Source organism: Bombina bombina, chromosome 1 (assembly GCF_027579735.1).
Source record: "Bombina bombina isolate aBomBom1 chromosome 1, aBomBom1.pri, whole genome shotgun sequence".
Lineage (NCBI taxonomy): Eukaryota > Metazoa > Chordata > Amphibia > Anura > Bombinatoridae > Bombina > Bombina bombina.
Genome location: NC_069499.1, coordinates 823,419,397 through 823,445,564, shown reverse-complemented (window position 1 = coordinate 823,445,564; position 26,168 = coordinate 823,419,397). Strand labels below are relative to the sequence as shown.

The 26,168-nt window shown below is 41.1% G+C and overlaps 1 protein-coding gene across 2 annotated transcripts in view; it reads left to right on the top strand.

Annotated features, from left to right (window-relative positions):
• The first annotated feature begins 11,613 nt into the window (after positions 1 to 11,613).
• Positions 11,614 to 26,168, top strand: part of LOC128646015 (zinc finger protein 432) — an 80,283-nt gene continuing 65,728 nt past the window's right edge. Inside the window, exons 1-4 of one of the 2 annotated variants that reach the window (XM_053699405.1) lie at positions 11,614 to 11,833; positions 20,226 to 20,346; positions 22,410 to 22,469; positions 22,622 to 22,769. In XM_053699405.1, the coding sequence (XP_053555380.1) occupies positions 20,269 to 20,346; positions 22,410 to 22,469; positions 22,622 to 22,769 (286 nt within the window). In that variant the 5' untranslated portion in view covers positions 11,614 to 11,833; positions 20,226 to 20,268. Of the gene's footprint in view, positions 11,834 to 20,225; positions 20,347 to 21,678; positions 21,765 to 22,409; positions 22,470 to 22,621; positions 22,770 to 26,168 lie in introns of those variants that run through there. The other variant, XM_053699406.1, reaches the window with a different exon arrangement.

The following is a 26,168-nucleotide window of genomic DNA, read 5'->3' as shown; positions in this document are numbered from 1 at the left end:
TCAGTTTGGAGTGCCCCATGTAGCAGGCTGGTCCTGGTAGGGCGCTATCTCTGTTCCTTATGGTCTATATATCATCAACGTGGTGCAGGTGTAACAGGCTGAGTGGTGAGTTACTCATTCGGATGAGGAGTTTATTATTCTGGGGTCTCTTCAGTTCGAATAATGCTTTGCTTTTTGCTAAGAGTTTTCGTGAAGTGAACCTTTCAATCATTTTTTGAGGCTCTGCCCATGCAGGGCTAAAATAAAAAACATGGTAGAGGAAGCCTTTATTCGCTGACGTCAGACTGGTTCTCGTTCTGCCTTTTGGGGCATCAAGGTCAGTCCTAACTGTCCTGTTCCTCGTGGGCGGGCAGATCCTGATAGGGATCTCTCTGGGTTATTGTCCTTATTTTCTATTTTGAGGTTCCCCTTTTGGAAGTTATTTTTCCTTGATGACGGTACCTCTTCCTTTGGGTTGAGGTGATGGGCCTTTTGTCCTTTTCCTTGGGTTGGCTTCGGGTCATCTGTTGCAGGAAGTTAAAGTCTTTTGGCTACTCTACTTCCGGCATCTCCTCTGCTTTCATTCTTTGGGAGATTTTCAGATGGTTGTCTCCCACCTTTACTGTGTCGTCCCTGCCTAGGCATTTTGGGTGTCTCCCGCTAGGGGTTAGGATTAATGTTCCTTCTTCCATCCTCGAGCCGTTGGGGTTTTAGAGATGGTGCCACTCATTGGCTTAGTGGTAAACCTTGCTACCTTCAAAGCTGTGGGTCAAGAGTTCGAATCCAGCTGTGTTTAGGTGTTCCTTACAGCGAGTGCCCTTTCACTGATGGGTGACATATATCCTCGACTAAATCATGATTTGCAGGCCACCAAATTTGCATGGATCCTGAGGATCTTGGAGACTTTTGTTAGCTTCTCAATCCAGTTTCTAAGGGAGATGTGGCATAGTGGTTGGCTCCACCACTCCTGAAGCAGGAGGTTGTGGGTTGTACCTAGGTAAAGCTCCTGTTATCTGTTTTGTGATTCTGGTGACAGCTAGCATTCCTAAGCAGAGTTTTCTGTTTTACTCGTATGTTCTTAGTCTTTGGACTTAGTGGAAGTTGTCCCTAGGGCCTTCCAGAGTGGCTGTGTGGCTTCACTATTACCTATCACCCTTCTGTGGGGAGTTGTATCCCGCTACGGGTGTCCTAAGCTGTTTGGGTATGGGACATTTTCGTGTGAGTTCAGTGTCCAAGTTGTCTTGGATATGACAGTTAATGCTTTGCCTATGGTGCAAATCTGCTCTGGATGGGGTAACCTAGCGGTTCCTCAGGGTTTTTTAAATAGTTAAGCTGGCCCCGAGTTTCCGGGTGCCGGGTCTGTTTGTCCTGTCTTTGACTGGATTTTTGGGGGTCCGTATCCAGATCCCTTAGGTCTGGTTCTGGACGGTCCAGTTTCCCGGTTCCGGGACGACTTCTGTTCCTACGGGAGTAATCTATTCCTTGCAGGGAAATCTAGAGTTCTTCTGGGCTGGCCTTAGTGACCAGATGTTTATTCATTCGGCATTTGACCTTTTCAGCAGCTTTGCGCTTCAGCCCAGCTGTTCTAGTCTGATGGTTAACTTAGTCATCTAGCGAGCGGAAGGTTTACAATTTGAAACCAGCTGCAGCTATTTGCACCTTGATTGTGTGCTAGCATATTGTTAAGTTCTTGTTTCTCTTTCCCTCCCTTTGGGGTTGAATTTGACATCCCACTGTACCACCTGGTGCTTGGGGGTACCTTTTATGCCTCTGTCGGTGGGGTTGCCCCCCCCCCCTGCCTTGTGTGCGGGATGTCAGTGTGAAGGGATGGATTTCTTGTGCCATGCCTTACTGTAATCCGCTAGAGGGTCTCCTTTTGGATGTACCTTTCGTCCTCAGCAAGGGGGCTGTGCCTGGTTTATGGAACCTGAACTCTTTGGGGGGCTGGATCCCTCCCTTTTTCTTTATGATTCAGGGTACATTTAATCCCTAAGTCTTTTGGACATTATCAGTCACTTTGGTGCTGGGTCCGCCTTTTTCCTTTTTGTCCTTTGGCTTCTAGTGAAGCAGTTTTTTCTGTCTGAGTTTTGGGGTTTTTCTGTGGTGCCCTCAGAAGGGGCCGCCTTTTGTACCTGCCCGTTTTGCATTCAGTGTCCTCTATAGCTTAGGTATTGTTTTCCCAAAAGTACTGAATGCAGCTGTAGAGTTTTTTTAGTAGGCAAACCAAGGTATTGATCTAGGCCCATTTTGGTATATTTCATGCCACAATTTTGCCGTCAAATGAGATCATATAAAAAAAAGTTCACTTTTTTACAAACTTTGTGTCTCTCACCAAAATTATTTACATACCAATTGTGGCGTCATAACATAAATGGTTGTAAAAGCTTCTCTGGAATCCCTTTTTTTCCAGAAATAGCAGACATACATGGCTTTGCCGTTGCTTTTTGGTAATTAGAATGCCACTAATTGCAGCTGTGCACCACACTTCTGAAATTCCCAGCGGTGAAGGGGTTATTCAGTTAGCTGGCAAGGGTAATAGTATTCTTGTGTAATGATTACCCTAGCACCTGGCACCTCCATAATACCTCCCAAACAATTATCTCCCCTCTCCCACCCCCTCCACACTTTTAACCACCATCTTTGGTACTGCCAGACAGTCTGTCAGTATTAAGTTTTAATGCTTTTTATTCATTTTTATTTATGCAGTGTAGGATCCCTCCTTACCCTCCTAAAAAGCTTTCTAACCACCCCCTCCCCTCCCAAAGTTCTCCGCCATCCTAGGTACTAGCAGCTGTCTTCAGAAATGTCTTTCTCCTGGTAAATGTGCAAGTGATATAACAGGAAACTCCAAAAGTGCCATAGGATACAGATTGTAAGGAACTGGTGGCTATAAATGTAGAAAAAGAAGGTACTCTAGCCCAAATGCAATCTTAAAAATTGACCTTTATTGGTTTATACGGTTCAAAGTACAGAAAAAACAAACAATGAACGTTTCGGGACTAAGGACCTAATGTAGGTCTGAAACGTTTGTTGTTTGTTTTCTGAATATCTACAGGGCTTTGACTGACCCTGAACTCCGTACCCTATCCAAGGTGATTTGGTGCTGTTCCCTATACTGGCTACAAATGTAGTGCAAAAAGCCGTTTCCTAATTCCTAGGATGGCCTGTGTCTGTGCCGCTTGAGAGCTTTGCTGCTGTACTGCATCAAAATTGATTCCCTATTCAGGTGGAATCCCTACTCCTTCCCTGTGAGCGCTTTGAGTCCACGTCTGGGGAGGGATGACCATTACCCACTGCTGGTTTTGTTTTTCTAGCTTTCTACAGTGTCTTCAAGAAATCAAATTTGCATCCATCTGGACAGCACAATCACAAATAAAAAATGTATATAGGGGAACTGTGATATTGGCTCTTTACACAGCAACAAAGCGTCTTATGATATTCCAGATGTCTGTCTTGACATACTATTAATTTCTATTCTACCTGCCACTTTAAAGAGATATGAAACAGTGCTCCTTTAGTAAAAGTAAACATGTTAAAGTAAACAAACACCTTACACGTTTTCTTGCAAAATGAGCACTTAACCCCTTAACGACCGAGGACGTGCAGGGTATGTCCTCAAAAAAAAAGGCAGTTAACGCCTGAGAACGTACCCTGCACGTCCTCGGTGTGGAAAGCAGCTGGAAGCGATCCTGCTCGCTTCCAGCTGCTTTCCAGTTATTGCAGTGATGCCTCGATATGGAGGCATCCTGCAATAACCTTTTGAAGCCATCCGATGCAGAGAGAGCCACTCTGTGGCCCTCTCTGCACCCGAGATCGGTGGCTTCCTTCGTTGGTGGGTGGGAGCAGTACCGGGAGGCGGGTGGCGGCCATCGATGGCCCTGGAGATGTGGAGGGGGGTGGGATCGTGGGTGGGGATGCCCGGGGGCGCGCACAGATGTGCGCGCGTGCACGGGAGGGCGGGGGCGGGCGCGTGCACGGGGAGGGAGCGGGTGGGAACCGCTACACTACAGAAAAAGGTTTAAAATAAATCGGTTAAAAAAAGTAAAAAAACAAAAACGATCAATGAGGTGGTGGGGGTTTGTGGTGGTGGTGGGGGGTTTGGGGAAGCTACACTACAGAAAAAAAAAAACTAAGAAAAAAAAGCCCTTTTTTGTGCAAGCTGGGTACTGGCAGACAGCTGCCAGTACCCAAGATGGCCCCCAATAAGGCAGATGGGGAAGGTTACAGAGCTGTTTTGGGGGGGGATCAGGGAGGTTGGAGGCTAAGGGGGGTCCTACACAGCAGAAGATTTTTTTTATTTTTTTTTTAAAAAACCTAAACCCCCCAAAAAGCTTTTATTTTAGTACTGGCAGACTTTCTGCCAGTACTTAAGATGGCGGGGACAATTGTGGGGTGGGGGAGGGAAGGGAGCTGTTTGGGAGGGATCAGGGGGTCTGATGTGTCAGGTGGGAGGCTGATCTCTACACTAAAGCTAAAATTAACCCTGCAAGCTCCCTACAAACTTCCTAATTAACCCCTTCACTGCTAGCCATAATACACGTGTGATGCGCAGAAGCATTTTGCGGCCTTCTAATTACCAGAAAGCAACGCCAAAGTCATATATATCTGCTATTTCTGAACAAAGGGGATCCCAGAGAAGCATTTACAACCATTTGTGCCATAATTGCACAAGCTGTTTGTAAATAATTTCAGTGAGAAACCTAAAATTGTGAAAAATTTAACGTTTTTTTTTTATTTGATCGCATTTGGCTGTGAAATGGTGGCATGAAATATACCAAAATGGGCCTAGATCAATACTTTGGGTTGTCTACTACACTACACTAAAGCTAAAATTAACCATACAAGCTCCCTACAAGCTCCCTAATTAACCCCTGCACTGCTGGGCATAATACACGTGTGGTGCGCAGCGGCATTTAGCGGCCTTTTAATTACCAAAAAGCAATGCCAAAGCCATATATGTCTGCTATTTCTGAACAAAGGGGATCCCAGAGAAGCATTTACAACCATTTGTGCCATAATTGCACAAGCTGTTTGTAAATAATTTCAGTGAGAAACCGAAAGTTTGTGAAAAAATTTGTGAAAAAGTGAACGATTTTTTGTATTTGATCGCATTTGGCGGTGAAATGGTGGCATGAAATATACCAAAATTGGCCTAGATCAATACTTTGGGATGTCTTCTAAAAAAATATATATACATGTCAATGGATATTCAGAGATTCCTGAAAGATATTAGTGTTCTAATCTAACTATCGCTAATTTTGAAAAAAAGTAGTTTGGAAATAGCAAAATGCTACTTGTATTTATGGCCCTATAACTTGCAAAAAAAGCAAAGAACATGTAAACATTGGGTATTTCTAAACTCAGGACAAAATTTAGAAAATATTTAGCATGGGTGTTTTTGGGTGGTTGTAGATGTGTAACAGATTTTGGGGGTCAAAGTTAAAAAAAGTGTGTTTTTTTCCATTTTTTCCTCATATTTTATAAATTTTTTTATAGTAAATTATAAGATATGATGAAAATAATGGTATTTTTAGAAAGTTAATTTAATGGCGAGAAAAACGGTATATAATATGTGTGGGTACAGTAAATGAGTAAGAGGAAAATTACAGCTAAACACAAACACCGCAAAAATGTAAAAATAGCCTTGGTCCCAAACGGACAGAAAATGGAAAAGTGCTGTGGTCATTAAGGGGTTAAAGTGACATGAAACCGAATTTTTTTTCTTTCATGATTTAGAAAGAGCATACAATTTTAAACATCTTTCCAATTTACTTCTATTATCTAATTTGCTTCATTCTCTTGAAAAGCATATATAGATAGGCCCAGTAGCTGCTGATTAGTGGCTGCACATAGATGCCTCGTGTGACTGGCTCACCCATGTGCATTGCTATTTTATTAACAAAGGATATCTAAAGAATGAAACAAATTAGATAACATAAGTAAATTAGAATGTTGTTTAAATTGTATTCTCTATCTGAACCATGAAAGAAAAAAATTTGGGTTTCATATCCCTTTAAAATATTCTCAGTGTAGCCACTGCCCTCGGGGAGATGAGAAAACTAGGCATGTACATTCAGCAGTTTTGTTAGCTGCCAAATGCAGAAGGCGGCGGTGGCAACATTCTGCAGCTAACGAAAATGCAGAATACGCATGCCAAGAGGAAACTGACATATTGATTACTTAAAGTGAAAGTCAACTCTAGCATTTCTGAAACGCTAGGATTGACTATTGGAACAAATAAAGGGGACTTTTATTTATGAAGTATAACATACTTCATGCAGAAAGCTTCTTTGTTTCAAATAAAATCAAATGATCGCAGAGCGGCAATCATTTGAAACAAATAAAGAAACTTTCTGCATGAAGTATGTTATACTTCATGAATTAAAGTCCCCTTTATTTGTTCCTATAGTCAATTATTTGTTCCAATTGTCAATCGTTTTCACCTCTTAGCAAATAGTGTGCGTGAAATCCGTCTCCCAATGGCGCCAAGCCGGATTTACTGCACGGCTATTGACTAAGAGGTGAAAACGTCACCTCTTAGCAAAACAGCGATCTACCGGGGGCTGCCTTAGAAGCTCAGAGCGGCGATCGTTTGAAACAAATAAAGAAGCTTTCTGCATGAAGTATCTTATACTTCATGAATGAAAGTCCCCATTATTTGTTTCAATAGTCAATCCTGGCGTTTCACAAACGCTAGGGTTGACTTTAACTTTAAGAACAGGAGAAGTGGACCGAGCGCTACACCCAGGGCCTTAAGCTTACTAACTATATAGCCTCCTAGTAGGCTAACAATACAAAAGTTAAAATGGGGAGAGAGTAAGCGCTAAAAAGCTTAAAAGGCTAGTAAAAGGTACATTTTAATACATATAAAAATTTACAAATGGCAATCAGACGCATGGATCCATGTCTGACTTAACAAAAAAATATATATATATAATAAACAAATCTAAAAATATCTAAAAATATCCAATGGAGTATAGCATGTGACACTGACTTAGTGAGTCAGTGATGAGGAGTTAGAAGGACATGTACATTCAATAATATAAACAACCTAAGTGAGTGATTGAGTGCACACAATAGCTTTCAACAAAGAAAAATAGCATTCACAAAAAAGAAAAATAGCATTCACAAAAAATAGTGTTCACAAAAATTGGCGTACATAAAAAATGTTCAAATGTTCAACCGGTTATATGTAAGTGAATCCAGAAGTGTTTCCTCCAAAGTGACGTGTAGAAATATAACGTGAAGTCAATAATAGTAGAATGTAAACGTTGAGTGGGTCAAATTATTGTGGTGATAGTCTTGAGAAAGGCCTAGTCTAGGCCGAAACGCGTTGGCATACTGGTGAGCTTGGTTTTAATTACCTATATTATATATCATATACAGTGTTGCACTATTTGTTTCTCTTTTGTTCCCTTTTAGGTATTTTATCGATGTATTTGTTTGTTATGGATCTTACCAAGGATTTTTAACATCTGAATTAAGGATTTGTTTTCACTAGATCTTTAGTGCTTTTTAATATTATCACTGATTTTCTATTTTTGTCTTTCGATATTTTTGTCTTTTTATTTTTGTCTTTTGATGTTTGACCTTTGTTTATCATTTGAATTCAAGTTTTCCACGTGGATTTTTTCACAAGTTATTTTTATTTTTATACACCTCACGGATTTACAATTTTTTAATTTAGCAGCTGAACCACAATAATTTGACCCACTCAACGTTTACATTCTACTATTATTGACTTCACGTTATATTTCTACACGTCACTTTGGAGGAAACACTACTGGATTCACTTACATATAACCGGTTGAACATTTGAACATTTTTTATGTACGCCAATTTTTGTGAACACTAGTTTTTGTGAATGCTATTTTTCTTTTTTGTGAATGCTATTTTTCTTTGTTGAAAGCTATTGTGTGCACTCAATCACTCACTTAGGTTGTTTATATTATTGAATGTACATGTCCTTCTAACTCCTCATCACTGGCTCACTAAGTCAGCGTCACATGCTTTACTCCATTGGATATTTTTAGATTTGTTTATTATATATATATTTTTTTGTTAAGTCAGACATGGATCCATGCGTCTGATTGCCATCTGTAAATTTTTATATGTATTAAAATGTACCTTTTACTAGCCTTTTAAGATTTTTAGCGCTTACTCTCTCCCCATTTTGACTTTAACTTTAAGTTGCATTCGGTCTCTAGTGATCATAGGCAAAACTGACTTTCATGTGTCTCTAGAAGATTTATGATATCAAACTAGATATGCCTACCTTATAGGGCTGCGACTACAGTTGCCACCTTTCTTAGAAAAAAAAAATACTGGCCACATTAATTAGCATAATTATGCAGCTGTGACATCACAAGTAGTGCCATTTGCAGCAAAGCCTTAAGTATTATCATCTATCTATATATAAATCCCCAAGCAACCAGTCTCATATAGTACATAGGTCGTTAGGTCCTGCACTGCCTTACAATTTTGAGTCGACAATATGTAGATTCAAAAGAGTCTATTCGAAATTTTTTGTTGTTTAAAAAGATAGCTAATCCCTTTATTACCCATTATCCAGTTTTGCATAACCAACTGTGATATTAATACACTTTTTTCCTCTGTGATTACCTTGTATATAAGCCTCTGCAAACTGCCCCCTTTTCTCAGTGCTTTTGACAGACATGCATTTTATCTTTTAAGTGCTCACACAGTGAGCACAGTGTTATCTATATGACACACATGAACTAACACGCCCTGTGAAAAAATGTTAAAATACACTGAGATAAGAGGCGGTTTTCAACGATTTAGAAATCAGTTTGAGCCTACCTAGGTTTAGCTTTCAAAAAAGAATACCAAAAGAATAAAGCAAATGTAATGATAAAAGTAAACTGAAAAGTTGTTTAAAATTATATGCCCTATCTGAATCATGAAAGTTTAATTTTGAGTAGACTGTCCCTTTAACCCCTTAACGACCAAGGACGTACGCCACACGTCCTAAAAAAAAATACAGTTAATGACCGAGGATGTGTGGCGTACGTCCTTGGTCTGGAAAGCAGCTGGAAGCGATCCTGCTCGCTTCCAGCTGCTTTTCGGTTATTGCAGTGATGCCTCGATATGGAGGCATCCTGCAATAACCCCCCTTGGCCATCCGATGCAGAGAGAGCCACTCTGTGGCCCTCTCTGCACCGGACATCGATGGCCGGTATCGTTGGTGGGTGGGAGCTTACGTGGGAGGCGGGTGGGCGGCCATCGATGCTCTGTGTGGAGTGGAGGGGGGCGGGATCGGGGGCGGGACCTATGGGGGCGCGCACGGGAGGTGGTGGGCGGGCGCGTGCACGGGGCGGGAGCGGGTGGGAACCGCTACACTACAGAAAAAAATAAAGTTAAAAGTAAAAAAAACTAATAAAGTTTAAGTATTAAAAATGTAATCTAAGGGATCTGAAAGGGGTTGGGGGTTGGTCTTGGTGGGGGGGGGGGGAAAGCTACACTACAGAAAAGGGCATTTTTTTAAAAAAAAAGGCACATTTTTTACAAAACTGGGTACTGGCAGACAGCTGCCAGTACCCAAGATGGCGCCCATTAAGGCAGAGGGGGTTAGAGAGCTGTATTTAACTGAAAAAAGAAAAGACGACGGCACTACTGGTGCTGTGTTCCTAATATTATTGGTGTCTCGTATGTATTGACTATATTAGTGAAGACAATCTATGTATATTAAGGAACTTAGGTGCTGTTTGGTGGGGGATCAGTGAGGTTGGGGCCTAAGGGGGGATCCTACACATCAGCATATGTAAATATGCTTTTTCTTTTTTTTTTTTTTAAAGGGCCAAATACCTTTTATTTTAGTACTGGCAGAGTTTCTGCCAGTACTTAAGATGGCGGGGACAATTGTGGGGTGGGGGAGGGAAGAGAGCTGTTTGGGAGGGATCAGGGGGTCTGATGTTTCAGGTGGGAGGCTGAGCTCTACACTAAAGATAAAATTAACCCTGCAAGCTCCCTACAAGATACATAATTAACCCCTTCACTGCTAGCCATAATACACGTGTGATGCGCATCGGCATTTAGAGGCCTTCTAATTACCAAAAAGCAATGCCAAAGCAATATATGTCTGCTATTTCTGACCAAAGGGGATCCCAGAGAAGCATTTACAACCATTTGTGCCATAATTGCACAAGCTGTTTGTAAATAATTTCAGTGAGAAACTTAAAATTGAGAAAAATTTAACGTTTTTTTTAATTTGATCGCATTTGGCGGTGAAATGGTGGCATGAAATATACCAAAATTGGCCTAGATCAATACTTGGGGTTGTCTACTACACTACACTAAAGCTAAAACTACCCCAAAAAGCTCCCTACATGCTCCCTAATTAACCCCTTCACTGCTGGGCATAATACACGTGTGGTGCGCAGTGGCATTTAGCAGCCTTCTAATTACCAAAAAGCAACGCCAAAGTCATATATGTCTGCTATTTCTGAACAAAGGGGATCCCAGAGAAGAATTTACAACCATTTATGCCATAATTGCACAAGCTGTTTGTAAATAATTTAAGTTAGAAACCAAAAGTTTGTGAAAAAATTTGTGAAAAGTGAACGATTTTTTGTATTTGATTGCATTTGGCGGTGAAATGGTGGCATGAAATATACCAAAATGGGCCTAGATCAATACTTTGGGTTGTCTACTAAAAAAAAATATATACATGTCAATGGATATTCAGAGATTCCTGAAAGATATCAGTGTTCTAATGTAACTGTCGCTAATTTTGAAAAGAAATGGTTTGGAAATAGCAAAGTGCTACTTGTATTTATGGCCCTATAACTTACAAAAAAAGCAAAGAACATGTAAACATTGGGTATTTCTAAAATCAGGACAAAATTTAGAAACTATTTAGCATGGGTGTTTTTTGGTGGTTGTAGATGTGTAACAGATTTGGGGGGTCAAATTTAGAAAAAGTGTGTTTTTTTCCATTTTTTCCTCATATTTTATAAAAAAATGTATAGTAAATTATAAGATATGATGAAAATAATGGTATCTTTAGAAAGTCCATTTAATGGAAAGAAAAACGGTATATAATATGTGTGGGTACAGTAAATGAGTAAGAGGAAAAATACAGCTAAACACAAGCACCTCAAAAATGTAAAAATAGCCTTGGTCCCAAACGGACAGAAAATGGAAAAGTGCTGTGGTCATTAAGGGGTTAAATGATCCGTGAAGCTCTGTAGGTATACAGATACATGTGAAAGACTGGGGTTTAACAGAACGATACATACATATAGATAGTTATACAGAGATAGTGAGATGGATAGAGATAAAAAGACATACACTGATGGAGAGACAGACAATATCGACAAATGGAGATAGTGAAATGGGGAGGGATAGGCAGTTTTAGAGGCAGATAGACATACAGATACTAAACCCCCATGTCACTAATCCCTTATTTTCTAAAGCCATTCAGGTTCTTTGCAAGGATGGAATATAGCCGCTATAATTCACTAACACTAAAGTCACTACAGAAGAAATGCACAATTAGTAAGGAAGGACTACAACTCCCACAATCTTATGCGGGACATTGGAATTGTGGCCAATCAGAATAACTCTGTCCTTCCTGGTTCGTTTAAGTTTTTGCCGTGGCGTCGCGAAATACACTCCGTCATACCGTACAAGGGGTGTTGTGCTTCTATGTAAACTAGATGCGGTCTCTCTCTATACTTATATCGCATATATAAATGTTCACACTTACTGCTGACTAGTTGCAAATGGAAAAAGAATCAGGGCGTGGAATAGAAAGGTAAACCACATGTGATTTCCTACAGCCAATCAGCATACAAGGGGCGTGGTCACCATTATACTTACCGAGATAAAAACGGTAAGTGCTGTGATAGAGGAAGAACTTGAAGAGGGGAGTCGTAACTGCCTCCTACAATGAAATAAAGGGACTGAAAGGTGTAACAGGGACTGGTTGTGAGGAGAGAGTCTGTGGGTTGAATGTGAAGGAAATAGGTTGAGCAGCAGGGTATGGTCTAAGGACGAGCAGGGACAGCTGTGAGGACAGTGAGCTTGAGGGGCTCAGAGGGAGAGTAGTGGCCTTTGTTAGAATAAGAAGGCTGAGAGGGGAAGAAGAGTGCTTATATTTAAGGTAAAGCTTGGGTTCAGGTTTTACCTAAATCTTTGCATGTACAGTCTACACATTTTGTAAATGTCACTAAAAGGTAAACAATGGGCAAAATGTATTACAAAGGGAATGCCCTGATTGGTTGTAGGCTCGCTCATTTGCGCTTGCAACTGATATTTATGAGGAAGCGGTTTAAACCGCTGCTTTACCCTCTCCGCCAAACTGTTTGCGGATTAAAATCACCCCAGATTAATTTGACCAGGGTGATTGACAAGCCCTGCTCTCACCCAGTTGGTTGCTTGAGGGCAGGGGTCGGTATTGCACGAGTGTTACCTTGTGCAATGGTAAATATGGGGAACACATTCGCCTCACTATTTGTGATAAGATGTGGACAGGTTCACTACATGTTAATGCTGTCTGCCCGCAAATTGATAAATATTGCCCAATGATCTACTTTATATTTTATTGGTAGTCTGTGTCATGCAGTTTTTACATTTTTAATGGGGATTGCATTACAAATCGCTATTTCCAGTAACCAGAAGGCTGGACGGAGTGTACAATTGTTACGGCCCTGCTGCTTGCGGTGTGACCCACGCTATTGTTAGCAAGGAAACCCTTAACAACCAGCGACGTACATGGTACGTTGCTGTCGTTAAGGGGTTAAAGTGATGGTAAATTTAACTTGTTTTTAACATATAAGAAATCTACACAACCTATATAATATATTAAATAAATGTATACAGACATCCCAACTCTCCCTGAAGTTCAGGGACTCTCCCTGATTGTAATAGCGACTCCCTGATGCCAGAAAATGGAGTGCAACCTCCCTGAAACTCCAAGTACCATGATCCAATGTGGCCCAAATCCCAAAAGTGTTTCTTTAAGCAATGCGTTTAGTTGCTGGGACGTTTTAGAACCCTCAAAGCATCAGTAACCAAAAAGCCCTCACTGATTTTAATAAAATAAAACACAAATACTACCTTACTTACTGCACGTAATTAAACTTCATATTCTAAAATATTTAAGCATTCAACAAGCGTACGATCACTGGAAAATAGGTTTGTTGTATGTGGTTGTGCAAAAAGCTACTTTTTTTTAATGTGACTTTAGTGGGAAGCTACTTTAATGATAAGTCTCTATCTTATTTAGGGTTTCAAGGTGTCCGATATATAACTGGGGGGCGGGTGGCGGCGCAGTAGCGGGTGAAGCCACCTCCCTGAAATGAGTTTTTGCAGGTTGGGATGTCTGTGTATATTTTAATCCTACTGCTTTTGGCAGATTTCTCTCCCCCCATACACTTCCTGTTGCTGGTATTCAGTGATGTAGAGAGAGTTCCCACCCTCACAAGGAGGCAGTGAGTCTTACAGTAAGCAACGAGCATGAGCAGCCCTGCAACTAGCCTCCCTCTCCCAATTGGCAAGAGTTTTTATTGGCTACAGAATGGAAACATCATAAAAATAAAAAAGCCACATTAGCAAAGGGCAGTGGGAGGGGAAAAAAAGATGGAGTAGGGATAATTTTATTGTTACTTACAGGCAAAACAAGAAAAACTGATATTTAGAAAGAGAGATTGATTAGATGCATATTTGCTATTACGAAAAGTTTACCATCACTTTAAGTCCCACTGTATATTAATCTTTGCAACTTTTATACATTATCTCTGCCACATAAGCAGATACCTGTGTGGATCATAAGGAAACAAACGTGGAATAAGATAATTACAAAGGATATCTGAGAAAAAAAAGAAAAATAACGCATGATTATTCTGAGCAATACATGTAACATGTATGTATTATTATTATTCATTGTTTATAAAGCGCCAACAGATTCCTCAGCGCTGCCCATGGGTACAAGGATAAAAGTACAACGGAGAAACAATACAATAAAAGTCAAAATTTTACAGACAAATACAGGGGGGAATTGAGGGCCCTAGTCCCGTGGGAATTTACAATCTAGATGTATCTAAATGGTGTAGGTAAGCATGCAAAATCCATAGATCAAGTAGCTACCATGTCTACAGAAGTAAAACATTTCAGTTGTTAATATATGGAATTTATAATTAATTTATGAAATCTGTTAAACAAGCAGCAGGTATTGTAACACATACATATATATATATATATATATATATATAGACACATACACGTATACAATCTCCACACCTGATTATTGTTTAGTCTGAAAATGGGGGTAAAACCCTGAACCGTTACTATATACAATAATAGATGGTAAATTTAACAGTATAAAAATGCCACATAGCCATAAATTTAGCTCTTTTGCGCCTGTTACAGAGGAAGACGTTTATGCCCTTATACTGTCCTCTCACCTCACTACCTTTCCCCTCAAAGCTTCTCCCCTTCCTCTCTTCTACCCTTACTCCTATACTTACACACATCTTCAACCTTTCTCTCAGAACTTGTATTTTTCCCTCATCTCTAAAACATGCACTGGTCTCACCTATCCTCAAAAAACCTTCTCTCGATCCAACCTCCCCATCCAACTACCGCCCTATTTCTCTACTCCCTCTTGCCTCAAAGCTTCTTGCAAAGCTAGTATATGCATGTCTATCCCGTTTCCTTACATTAAACTCCCTCCTTGACCCACAGCAATCTGGATTTCGCCCCCATCACTCCACAGAGACAGCAATTGTTAAGGTTACCAACGACTTATTTACAGCAAAATCCAAAGGCCCACTACTCTCTGCTTATCCTCCTTAATCTGTCTGCAGCCTTTGATACTGTCGACCACCCTCTTTTGCTGCAAACCAATTCTTTGGCATTTGCTACACAGCACTCTTGTGGTTCTCTTCCTATCTGTCTAACCGTAGTGTAGCCTTCTCTGGGGCACCCTCTGCCCTGTTACCACTTTCTGTTGGGGTACCGCAAGGCTCTGTCCTTGGTCCCCTTCTCTTCTCAACCTACACGTCATCATTAGGTTCCTTAATAAAGTCCCATTGGTTTCAATATCTACCTCTCTGCACCAGACCTATCTCCTTCCTTGCTTCATCTTGGATGTCCTCTCACTACCTTAAGCTAAATCTCTCCAAAACTGAGCTCCTTATTTCCCCCCCTTCCAAAATTTCCATCCCCCATTTCTCTATAACTGTCGATAACTCCATCACTACACCTACCCCACATGCACGGTGTCTTGGGGTCACAATTGACTCAGATCTTTCACTCCTCACATTCAGTCCTTGGCTAAAGCCTGCCACTTCCACCTTAAAAACATCTCTAAAATTAGGCATTTCCTTACACAAGACACAACTAAGATTTTAATCCACTCTCTCATCTTTTCCCGCTTCGACTACTGCAATTCCATCCTCTCTGGTCTTCTAGCTGCCGCTTAGCTCCTTTACAATCCATAATGAATGCCCCTGCCAGGCCCATCTTCCTTGCACATCACTCTTCATCTGCTGCACCTCTCTGTCATTCCCTTCACTGTTTTTCTCTTGCCTCCAGGATTAAAAACAAAATTATCACTCTGACATACAAAGCCCTCAACTGCTCTGCTCCCCCCCTACATCTCAGACCTTGTCTCTAGATACTCTCCCTCCTGTCCCCTTCGCTCTGCTCAAGATCTCCTACTCTCCTCTCTTGTTACCTCCTCACATTCCCGTTTACAAGACTTCTCCAGTCTGGCTCCAATTTTATGGAACTCTCTGCCTCGCTCCACAAGACTCTCCCCTAGTTTTGAAAGCTTCAAGAGCTCCCTCTGAACAAGGAATCCCACAAACTCAGACAATCGTTTCAGCCTTCTGTGGGCTTTGTCAGTGAGGTTCAGCCATATTCCTCTAAGCACACTGGGGTTGTATATACTGTATGTATACACTGTAAACACATGCTCAGTAGAAGCTGGTTCCTTATAAAATGTGCATATAAAAAAACTGTTGGTAGTTTGATAATGGAAAGTCTCTTAAAATGACATGCTCTGAATCATGAAAGATTATTTTTCATTTTAGTGTCCCTGTTCGGGTCTACAAACAGTCCAGGCCTAATGTGAATATAATAATGATAACTATCACCAGCAGTCCAGTGTTCTATAATGTCCCATAGTTTATATATTTATTTTATGTTTTTCAAGTAGATACCCCTGTTACAGAAGCATTAGTTATTTTGTTGTGAAGAGCTTATTTCCCAGCAGCAATGCCTGAACCAGCAAGCCAGCGCCTAAGAAGGGCTCCAAGAAAACCGTAACAAGTATCATTTCATAAAGAGTTAACTCTTTTTTTTCAGCTTTTAGAAACTATTGCCTAAATACACATTTTTGCTGGCCTCAGCTCTAAGTTTAGGGATAACCAATCCCATTGTCTAATCACCTCTGGAGCCAGACTGCTAATTGATAAGATGAACTTGTAAACTTGTTATCTTAAGTACTGTAATCCTATTGTGGCCTGTCAAAGGACAGTGCTCTCTATCTAAATGTGTGATGGGGGATTTTGTGCTTCCCCCCCCTCTCCCCCTGGGAGTGCCCTGTGTGCATGTAACCTTAATAAAAAGCAGGCTGGGCATCCCAGTGCTGAGTTCTTGTTTGACCCTCAATCGCAGCGTTGACTCGTTTTTGTGGGCAGAAGGGTATCCTAGCTGTACTACAGCTAAGGGAGATTATTCTATATTTGCGAGACTCATATAGAATACTATGGAAAGCAGCTTCTCCCCTCTTTAGCAATAGGGATCCAGGCTACTAAGCGGTCCATCTCTCAGCGAGACTAAGGGTAACCGTAACATTTGGCGGCAGCGGCGGGATTTTCCTGGATTTCCTAGGAGAGGTACAGAACGGATGGAGAGCGCTTACGAAAAATTGAAGCGTACAACCCTAAAGGATTTACTTGAAAGCAGAGGGGGGTACGCCAGCAACCGGCCGAGGAGAGAGCTGATCGCAGAATTGAACGAACTGGATCAGAGCTTCACAATGGCGGAAACACCGACCACGATTAGTGACGAAAAAACCAGGATTGTTCGGGAAAGGCTCTCATTATACGGGCCGAACCCCTCAATGGAATTGGTACAGCAGTTGATGGCGGAGGCGGACGAGGATATACGAGAGACTCGAGCCCACAAACTCAACCTAGCGAACGCACACCGCAATGCTGTAGCCCCGCAGGTAATCATCCCTGTCGAAAATGCTGGGAGGCCCAAGATACCCTATACGGCATTTCGACCCTTTCTAGAGAGCGAGACAGGGATTGATGAATATTTGGCGGACTTCGAAAGGCAATGTGCCCTGCACCAGATTCCCAACAGAGAGTGGCCCACGATATTGTCTGGGAAACTATCCGGGCGAGCCCTGGAAGCCTTTCGTACTCTGGGTGCTAAGGAAGTGACACAGTATGAGCTAGTTAAGGAGACACTGTTGCGACGGTACGCTGTAACTCCGGACACGTATCGCCGACAGTTTCGGGGCACGGAAAAGAAGCCTAACGATACCCATATGGAATGGGCGCACCGAATGCGGAGAGCGGCAAATCACTGGCTGAGCGGAAGTAAAGCGGTGACTGGGGAGGAAATTTTACAATTGTTTCTCTTAGAACATTTTTATAATGGCATGGAACAGCAAGGGAAGGAATGGCTGCAAGACAGGCGGCCTTCTACCTTAGAAGAAGCAGCCAAATTGGCCGATGAACATTATGACTCCCGTCTTCACGAACCCATGAACTACCGAGCTCCAGCACGGGTCGAACCCAGAGAGGTTTACCGTGCACCCCCTCGTGCTGAATTACAGCTAAGGGAGATTATTCTATATTTGCGAGACTCATATAGAATACTATGGAAAGCAGCTTCTCCCCTCTTTAGCAATAGGGATCCAGGCTACTAAGCGGTCCATCTCTCAGCGAGACTAAGGGTAACCGTAACAACCCCAAAGCAGGGGTCAGCAACCTTGGCTCTCCAGATGTTTTAGAACTATATTTCCCATGATGCTTAAGTGTCTTTAAGCTGCCTAAGCATCATGGGAAATGTTCTAAAACAACTGGAGAGCCAAGGTTGCTGCCCCAAAGTATATGCCCATTTTGATATATTTCATGCTACCATTTGGCCGCAAAATGCGATCATATAAAAAAAAAAATCATTAAAGGGATACTAAACCCAAATGTTTTCTTTCATGATTCAGATAGAACATGCAATTTTAAGCAACGTTCTAATTTACTCCTATTATCAATTTTTCTTTGTTCTCTTGCTATCTTTATTTAAAAAAAAGCAGGAATATAAAGCTTGGAAGCCAGACCATTTTTGGTTCAGAACGTGGGTTACGCTTGCTTATTGGTGGTTAAATGTAGCCAACAATAAGCAAATGCTATCCAGGGTTCTGAACCTAAAATGGGCAGGCTCCTAAGCTTTACATTCCTGCTTTTTAAATAAAGATAGCAAGAGAACGAAGAAAAATTGATAATAGAAGTAAATTAGAAAGTTGCTTAAAATTGCATGCCCTATCTGAATCATGAAAGAAAGAAAAAAATGGGTCTAGTATCCCTTTAAATTTTGTTTACAAACTGTGGGTTTCTCACTGAAATTATTTATACACAACTGCAGTCATAAGACAGATTCTTGTAAATGCTTCTCTAGGATACCTTTTATTCAGAAATTGTAGACATGCTTGGCTTTGCCATTGGTTTTTGGTAATTAGAAGGCCACACACTTCTGAAATTCCCTGCAGCGAGTAATTTAATTAGCTGTTAAGGGTATTATTTATGTATAGTAGAGGCATTGGCCTCTAGTTATGAAGGTCTGTCGGACCTGATCCGACAGTGCGGATCAGGTCCGACAGACCTCGCTGAATACGGCGAGCAATACGTTCACCGTATTCAGCATTGCACCAGCAGCTCACAAGAGCTGCTGTTGCAACACCGCCCCGTGCAGACTCGCAGCCAATAGGCCGCCAGCAGGGGGTGTCAATCAACCCGATCGTACTCGATCGGGTTGATTTCCGGCGATGTCTGTCCGCCTGCTCAGAGCAGGCGGACATGTTATGGAGCAGCAGTCTCTGCAGGCTCGCCAGAAACACGGGGCATCAAGCTCCAATCGGAGCTTGATACATATGCCCCATAAAAAGCTCCCATATCCCTGATCCCTCCCAAACGGCTCTCTCCTACTGGTCACCACCATCTAAATATTTTTTTTATTTTCTATAGTGTAGGGATCTCTCCTCACCTTCCCACCTCTTTGATGCCTCCCAAACAGCTTTCTTCCCTCCCCCGTCCCACTGGTCACCACTGATAGTACTAGTTAAAGCACCTTTTTTAAAAAAAATTTTTTTGTAGTGTAAGGATATCCCCTTATCCTCCCCACCTCCCTCCTCAAAGTGATAATCTGTTTTTTTTCTGTCCTCCAACAGATTAAACAGTTTCTGTAGTGTAGGAAACTGTTGCGGATTGGCCTGCCAGGGGTACCAGGACTTTTCCCAGTGGGCCGCCATTGCCTTGGTCAGGGAGTCTTGTGTGCATGCATAAAGCATTTCTTCAAGGCTGCTCCGCTCTTGATGAGGGTGTGGGGGCCTGTGGTGGCTGAAAAAAGGCCCTATGCAATGTGTGTGTGGAGGGGGTAAAAGCGGGACTAGGGGGGTAGAGGTGGGGCCAGTATTTAAACATTTCTAGGACAGGTCTGATTTCTCAGTTTTGCCTTGGTAGGGACCTGCCTATACCCACCCTTGCACAATGAACTGCACACTGCCTGCTTCCATCCAAAGGTTCCACCACAACATTGATACATACAGTGGCACTCTCTGTGTCACTGTTTGTATCAATCGGCGATCTAGTTTTATATGGTAAGGGAACATGATCAGTACTAGCAGCGGACCGACACATGCATCACAATGTTGGACGTAGGTTATTTATCAACACAGTAAGCTGGGCAAAGTACTGCGTGATGTAGTACCTTTGCCAAAAAGGCACAAGGGGTTAAAGTGTTGACAATTTATGTGAAGCTCCTGAGCCAGCCAGAATATACGGAGGAACCAAACATATTTTTGGAGAAAAATAAGGGTATATATTTTAATGTATATTATAGAATCCAAAACATTATTTGCATGGACTAATATTTTAAGAGCTTTGGTATCCTGGCTCCTAGCTTCAAATTATGAGTTTGTCTCTTAACATAAGTAGAAAAGAAACATCTTCTTTCACTTTTCTTATTTCATGTCTCCCTTTATATTGTAGGAGTCACTTATAGCATCCAACCAAGTAACTGCCTCCCAGCAAGATGAACAAAAACAAGCAGCAGATGGCAGAGCAGTTCTTGAGTCACGCCCTAGGGATCATCTACCTGCTAACTGGAGAGGTGAGAGCTGCTGGGTTATGTCAGAATGACTCCGCTCATATATCATTTTTGCTGTATGTTAGTGTTAAAGTGAAAAGTAAAGAAAGCACAATAATATGAGGGCATACTTTGGGCAGATCTAGAGATCACAGCTAGATAAAGAAAAAAAGAATTAGTTTTGATCCACGAGAGACAATGCGTCAGAACGGACGTGCATTAAAGTGATGGTAAATCCAAGACAAACGCTAGGTTTTACCATCACTAAAACATTTGTTTCTCTCATAGTTTCGTAAAAAATTCTGTTAAACTCACCCTATCTGTAAGGAAAGTAGATCGTTAACACAGTGGCTCCGGCCGCCCACAGCACATTGCTTTCTCCAATGAGGTGATACCTCTAGACCAATAGCCATGCTAGGATGTCAGTTGACACACACAGCTATTGGTCTAGAGGTGAAAACGTCACCTCATTGAAGAAAGCGCTGTGCTGTGAGCAGCCGGAGGCGCTGTGTTGGCAGTCTACTTTCCTTACAGATAGGGTTAGTTTAATATGGTTTTTTTTTTATTTTATTTTTTTACGAAACTATGAGAGAAACTGTTTATTTTAACTGATGGTAAATCCTAGCGTTCGTTATATGCTTGAGTTTACTATCACTTTCACATAAAAATAGTCATTGTGATGGGTTATATTAATGTATAGTAGAAGGGTCTTTGTTTTTGCACATGTATTCCTATAATGTATTTTCTTTACAATCATTTTTTTTTTTATCAAAGCAACAGTGCGAATTCTGAATTCCTGTTCTGGCTTGGACCACTTTCACTTCTAAAAATGGGCAATTAGGTTTAGCTTTACATACTAACTACAAAAATAATTTTTCCTGATTTAGAGATTCTTACAGGAAAATGGATAGATCAGAGTGCTGCATGCCAAATATATTATGTTTATATGAGTTGATAAAGGGCCATAATAATCGAAAAATTACATGCTCTAATTCATTTAAGCATGTCATTTTAAAACTATTGACCCGACGTAAAGTGGTTAAACCCACAATAGAAGTACTGCTTGGGACCCGCAGAGTACTGCATGTCCTTTGGGGAAACTCAGATGTGCAACTAGTGCTGCTGACAGGATCAGCGGTGGTGCTCTGCAGGTCCCAAGCGGTACATCTACTGTGTGTTCAACCCGTTTGTGGGGATTAAACACACAGTAGTATAGGGTGGGTAGTCTTAAAGGGACAGTAAACATCTTGTAATTACAAGACATTTATGTTGTGTTGTTATAGAATAACTTATCAGCCAAGTCTTATTGTTTTATAACAAATTAACATATTTGTTACTGCAATTATTTATTTATAGCCTAACTCCACCCACCATTTGCCTTATTTGGAGGAGCCAATCTGGGCTTTGATCCTCACACAAGAAGGCAAGCCCCGGATATAATGGTAATATAGTGTGCATTGTTTTGCAGTTGTTATCAGTTAAAGCCAACTAGGGACAGATATATAGCAGGGTTATAGACCTGAGAAGTCAGCAAGGTGCATATTGCATTTCAAGGTCTGAGAGTTAGAAATTGCTCTATTTTATAGTTAAATGATATGAAAAGGGGGCAACATAAATAATAAAAGCATATTGCAGAGTTGTTAAATTATGCATAACTAAACATTTTATATACAAATCTCAAGGTCTTTACTGTTTCTTTAAAATGACATGCTCTAATAAATTAGAGAATGTAATTTTTCTATTATTCTGGCGCTTTAAGCTGCTTGGTCTTTCAGATATAATTCATGCTGTGTGAGAGGTGCATGTGAGGGGGTGCTAATCGTATCATAACACAAGGCTACTTCATTTATGACTACTATAGAAACAAAATAAACACCTTATGCCACATTATGTCATGTTATTTAGCAAAGCTACACGCATCTGCACAGCCCTTTTCGTTTATTAAATGTGCAGACGTTTATTACTCTCTCAAATAAACCCAACTTGTTTTGGGATGGTAATGTTACTTTGGTTAAACAGTTTGATGTAGAAAATAGAATAGTGATGTCCAGGGAAATGGAGTCTGACATACCCCTCTTATTCTACAGGAATACACCATTGTAAAGAAGAATTCTCCCCACAACTGCTGTCATAAGCTGACTGGAGAGGTAAGCATTGCTTCAAAAAAACAGTGACTTTCTTTACTAACTAACCCGTTTTCTAACCCTGTCTGTGTCTCTGCAAATTCTCAGTAACATCCTGACTCCTGGCTCTATCATTAACAGAGTGACAACACTAAATGGGGATATGTCTGTTTCAGGTGCCTCTTAAGTGTGATGATGTGGCAGTGTATTTCTCTATAAAGGAGTTGGATTATGTAGAAGGGCAGAAGGAATTTTACAAGGACATTGTAAGGGAGAAGCAACAAACACTGAATACCACAGAGATCTCTGCACACAATAGCTCAGGTAACATTGTTAAATATTGCATCACACGCATTATTTGTCAAGAAAAGTACACCAAGTTATATCATAAGATTAAAGGGATATTAAACAAAAATATATATAATGCAGATGAAAGACACTAGTTAAACATGCTAATATATATATATATATATATATATATATATATATATATATATATATATATATGTGTGTGTGTATATATATATATATATATATATATATATATATATATATATATATATATATATTCTTTAAAAACATTTTCTTTCCTATGGCATGGAGAGTCCACAACGTCATTCCAATTACTAATGGGATATTAGGAGGAGGCAAAGAGCACCCCAGCAAAGCTGTTAAGTTTAACTTCCCTTACCCATAATCCCCAGTCATTCTCTTTGCCTCTATCAATGGAGGATGTGCGAAGATGATGGCTGAAGATATTTAATCTTTTTATGGGTACTTTTCCCTGCAAGCAAGGATTTGGGGTATGGCTGTGTTCACCTCAATCTCTTTAGTAAGAGTAGTGGTGGCTTTTAGCAGTTAGAAGGCGGCGAGGTGGTCTTTGCTTTAGTTCTAACACTTTTGCTACCCCTTTGCAGAAAGCCAGGGTTGATTACTCTGTTCTTTCTTTTACTACAGGTCCCTGGGGAGAATACCGGTCACACCTAAGTAGCTGTTATCTGCCCTGCAACTGGATGCACAGGTAAGTGCCTTTGCCCGATAGGTACTGAAGGATAGCACTTCTGAGGTTAACTGTCAAGTGGATCTATTTTGGGACATAAGTATCCTGATTTTGTTAGGGGTACTCGTTATGGGCAGCTTTATTGGCTAAAGGGTCAATGGGAGGAAAAGCTCCTCAGGCACTTATATATATATATATATATATATATATATATATATATATATATATATATGAGAGGACAGTAAGAAGAGACTTAAGGGTTCTTTTTCCCTCATTACTTTGCGGAAGGTTTTTTAAGGGGTTTTACTTTTCCCCTTATTTATTGCCTAACTTCTCTTTGTAGAGAGTTAGGATGGCTATTAAATTTTTTCCTTTTTTTTTGGGCCGTTATTACTTTTTGACACTTATGTTGTGGCACAGTTTCTTTTTCAGCCGCTCACGTGACATCCGCTCTTCCGTTATATCGGAGCAGAGCTTCGTGAATCTTTGAGTGTCGGCTTTGCTGCTTTGCCGATTGGATTGTCTGACAAGAGGGGAGCATATCTGCTGGAGAGTCTCACTTCCTCATGCTAGTGGGGTATTAATTCCGGCAACATATATTTAGCTTTGCCAGGGGTTGACTTTTAAGATAATTTATTTGCCCTCAGTATTTTATGTGATATAGGTTAACTATATTTAGGCTTTATTCATTCTAATTTGTAATGTTTAGTGGGACCTTATTTTCTGTAGCTATGGACTCAGAACAGGATCAGTCAATTTCTATTAATAAATGTTCACTATGTTTAGAGGCCCAAATTGTCCTGCCTATGCAATTTTGTTCCTCTTGCTTAGCTAAGACTTTAACATTTAAAGACAAGTTACTCCCTTCTGAGCCAAGTGTCTCTTAGGATAATGCTGTGTGTGATATGCCTCAGCTTTCTCCTCAAATGTCCCAAGCCTTAATTGTTTCTCATACTGTGCCTTCTGTTTCTTCTCAACCTCCTGGAAATGTTTATTTACCTGGGGATTTTGCCGCACAGATAACTTCTGCAGTATCTGCGGCTTTGTCTGCTTTCCCTACTTCGGGTAAGCGTAAGAGGAAATCTAAACATTTGTCTGTTAGTAAGGTTTCTGACCGCTCTAAATCTGTGCTGGTCAACCTTTTCCAAATGTCTGATGAGGAGGATACTTCAGTAGCTTCTGAAGGTGAGATTTCAGACTCGGACACTATGGGGGACAAATCTTCTGAATCTGAAGAAGTTTATTTCAGATTTAAGCTTGAACATCTCCGGTTGCTTCTGAAGGAGGTTCTAGCTACTTTGGACGACTCTGAACCTTCGGTTGCTGTCAACGCTAAAAGGTCTACTAAACGTAATAGAGTTTATGATTCTCCCTCATCCGTGGATGTTTTTCCTGTTCCAGACAAGATATCTGAAATTATAGCGCAGGAATGGGATAAGCCAGGGGTTCCCTTTTCCCCTTCCCCTGTTTTTAAAAAGATTTTTCCTGTTGCTGACTCCATTCATGACTCATGGCGCACGGTGACTAAAGTAGAAGGAGCTAGCTCTACTCTAGCTAAAAGAACCACCATTCCTATAGAGGATAGTTTTTCTTTTGTACATGTACATCCATCAAGGTTTACAGTGGCAACCTGCGGCAAGTATTGCTACAGTTGCGGGAGCAGTATCTTATTGGTGCAATGCCCTGTCTGATCTGATATCAGAAGAGACTAGGGTAGAGGAGATCCAAGATAGGGTCAAAGCTCTTAAACTGGCCAATACCTTTATCTGCGATTCCAACATGCAGGTAATTGGACTGGGAGCTAAGATGTCTAGCTTCACTGTGCTAGCTCGCAGAGCTCTGGGGTTAAAAACTTGGTCGGCTGATGTATCTTTAAAAGCCAAGCTTTTGGCTTTACCTTATAAAGGTAAAACTCTTTTTGGTCCTGGTTTAGCAGAGATCTTTTCCGAAATTACGGGTGGAAATGGATCTTTTCTACCTCAGGCCAAGAAGAATAGACCTAAGGGTCGACAGAATTCTAATTTTCACTCCTTTCGCAGCTTTAAAGGACAAAAGTCTTCCTCCTCTTCTTCCAAACCAGAGCAATCCAGGACCTCTTGGAAGTTCAGTCAGCCTTGGAATAAGGGGAAGCAAAACAAGAAGCCTTCCGCTCACTCTAAATCAGCATTAAGGGTCCGCCCCCGATCCAATTATGGATCAGGTGGGGGGGGCAGACTTTCTCTTTTTTAACAAGCTTCAATTTGTGATGTCCCAGAACCGTGGGCGATGGACATAGTATCCCAGGGTTACAGAATAGGATTCAAGTCTTGCCCTCCAAGGGGCAGATTTCTCCTGTCAAGACTATCTTCAAACCAAGTAAAGATGGAGGCCTTCTTAAACTGCGTAGAGGACCTATTCTCCTTGGGAGTATTTGTTCCAGTCCCTGTAGAGAAACAGGGACAAGGGTTCTATTCAAATCTCTTTGTGTTTCCCAAAAAGGAGGGAACTTTCCGTCCCATCATAGACCTAAAGTGCCTCAACAAATTCCTCAGGGTTCCTTTCTTCAAGATGAAAACTATTCGTTCCATTCTACCCTTGGTTCAGGAAGGTCAGTTCGTTACGACCATAGACCTGAAGGATGCGTATCATCACCAGTTTCTAAGGTTTGCCTTTCTGGACAAGCATGTCCAGTTTGTTGCACTTCCGTTTGGTCTTGCCAAGGCTCCCAAAATATTCACAAAGAT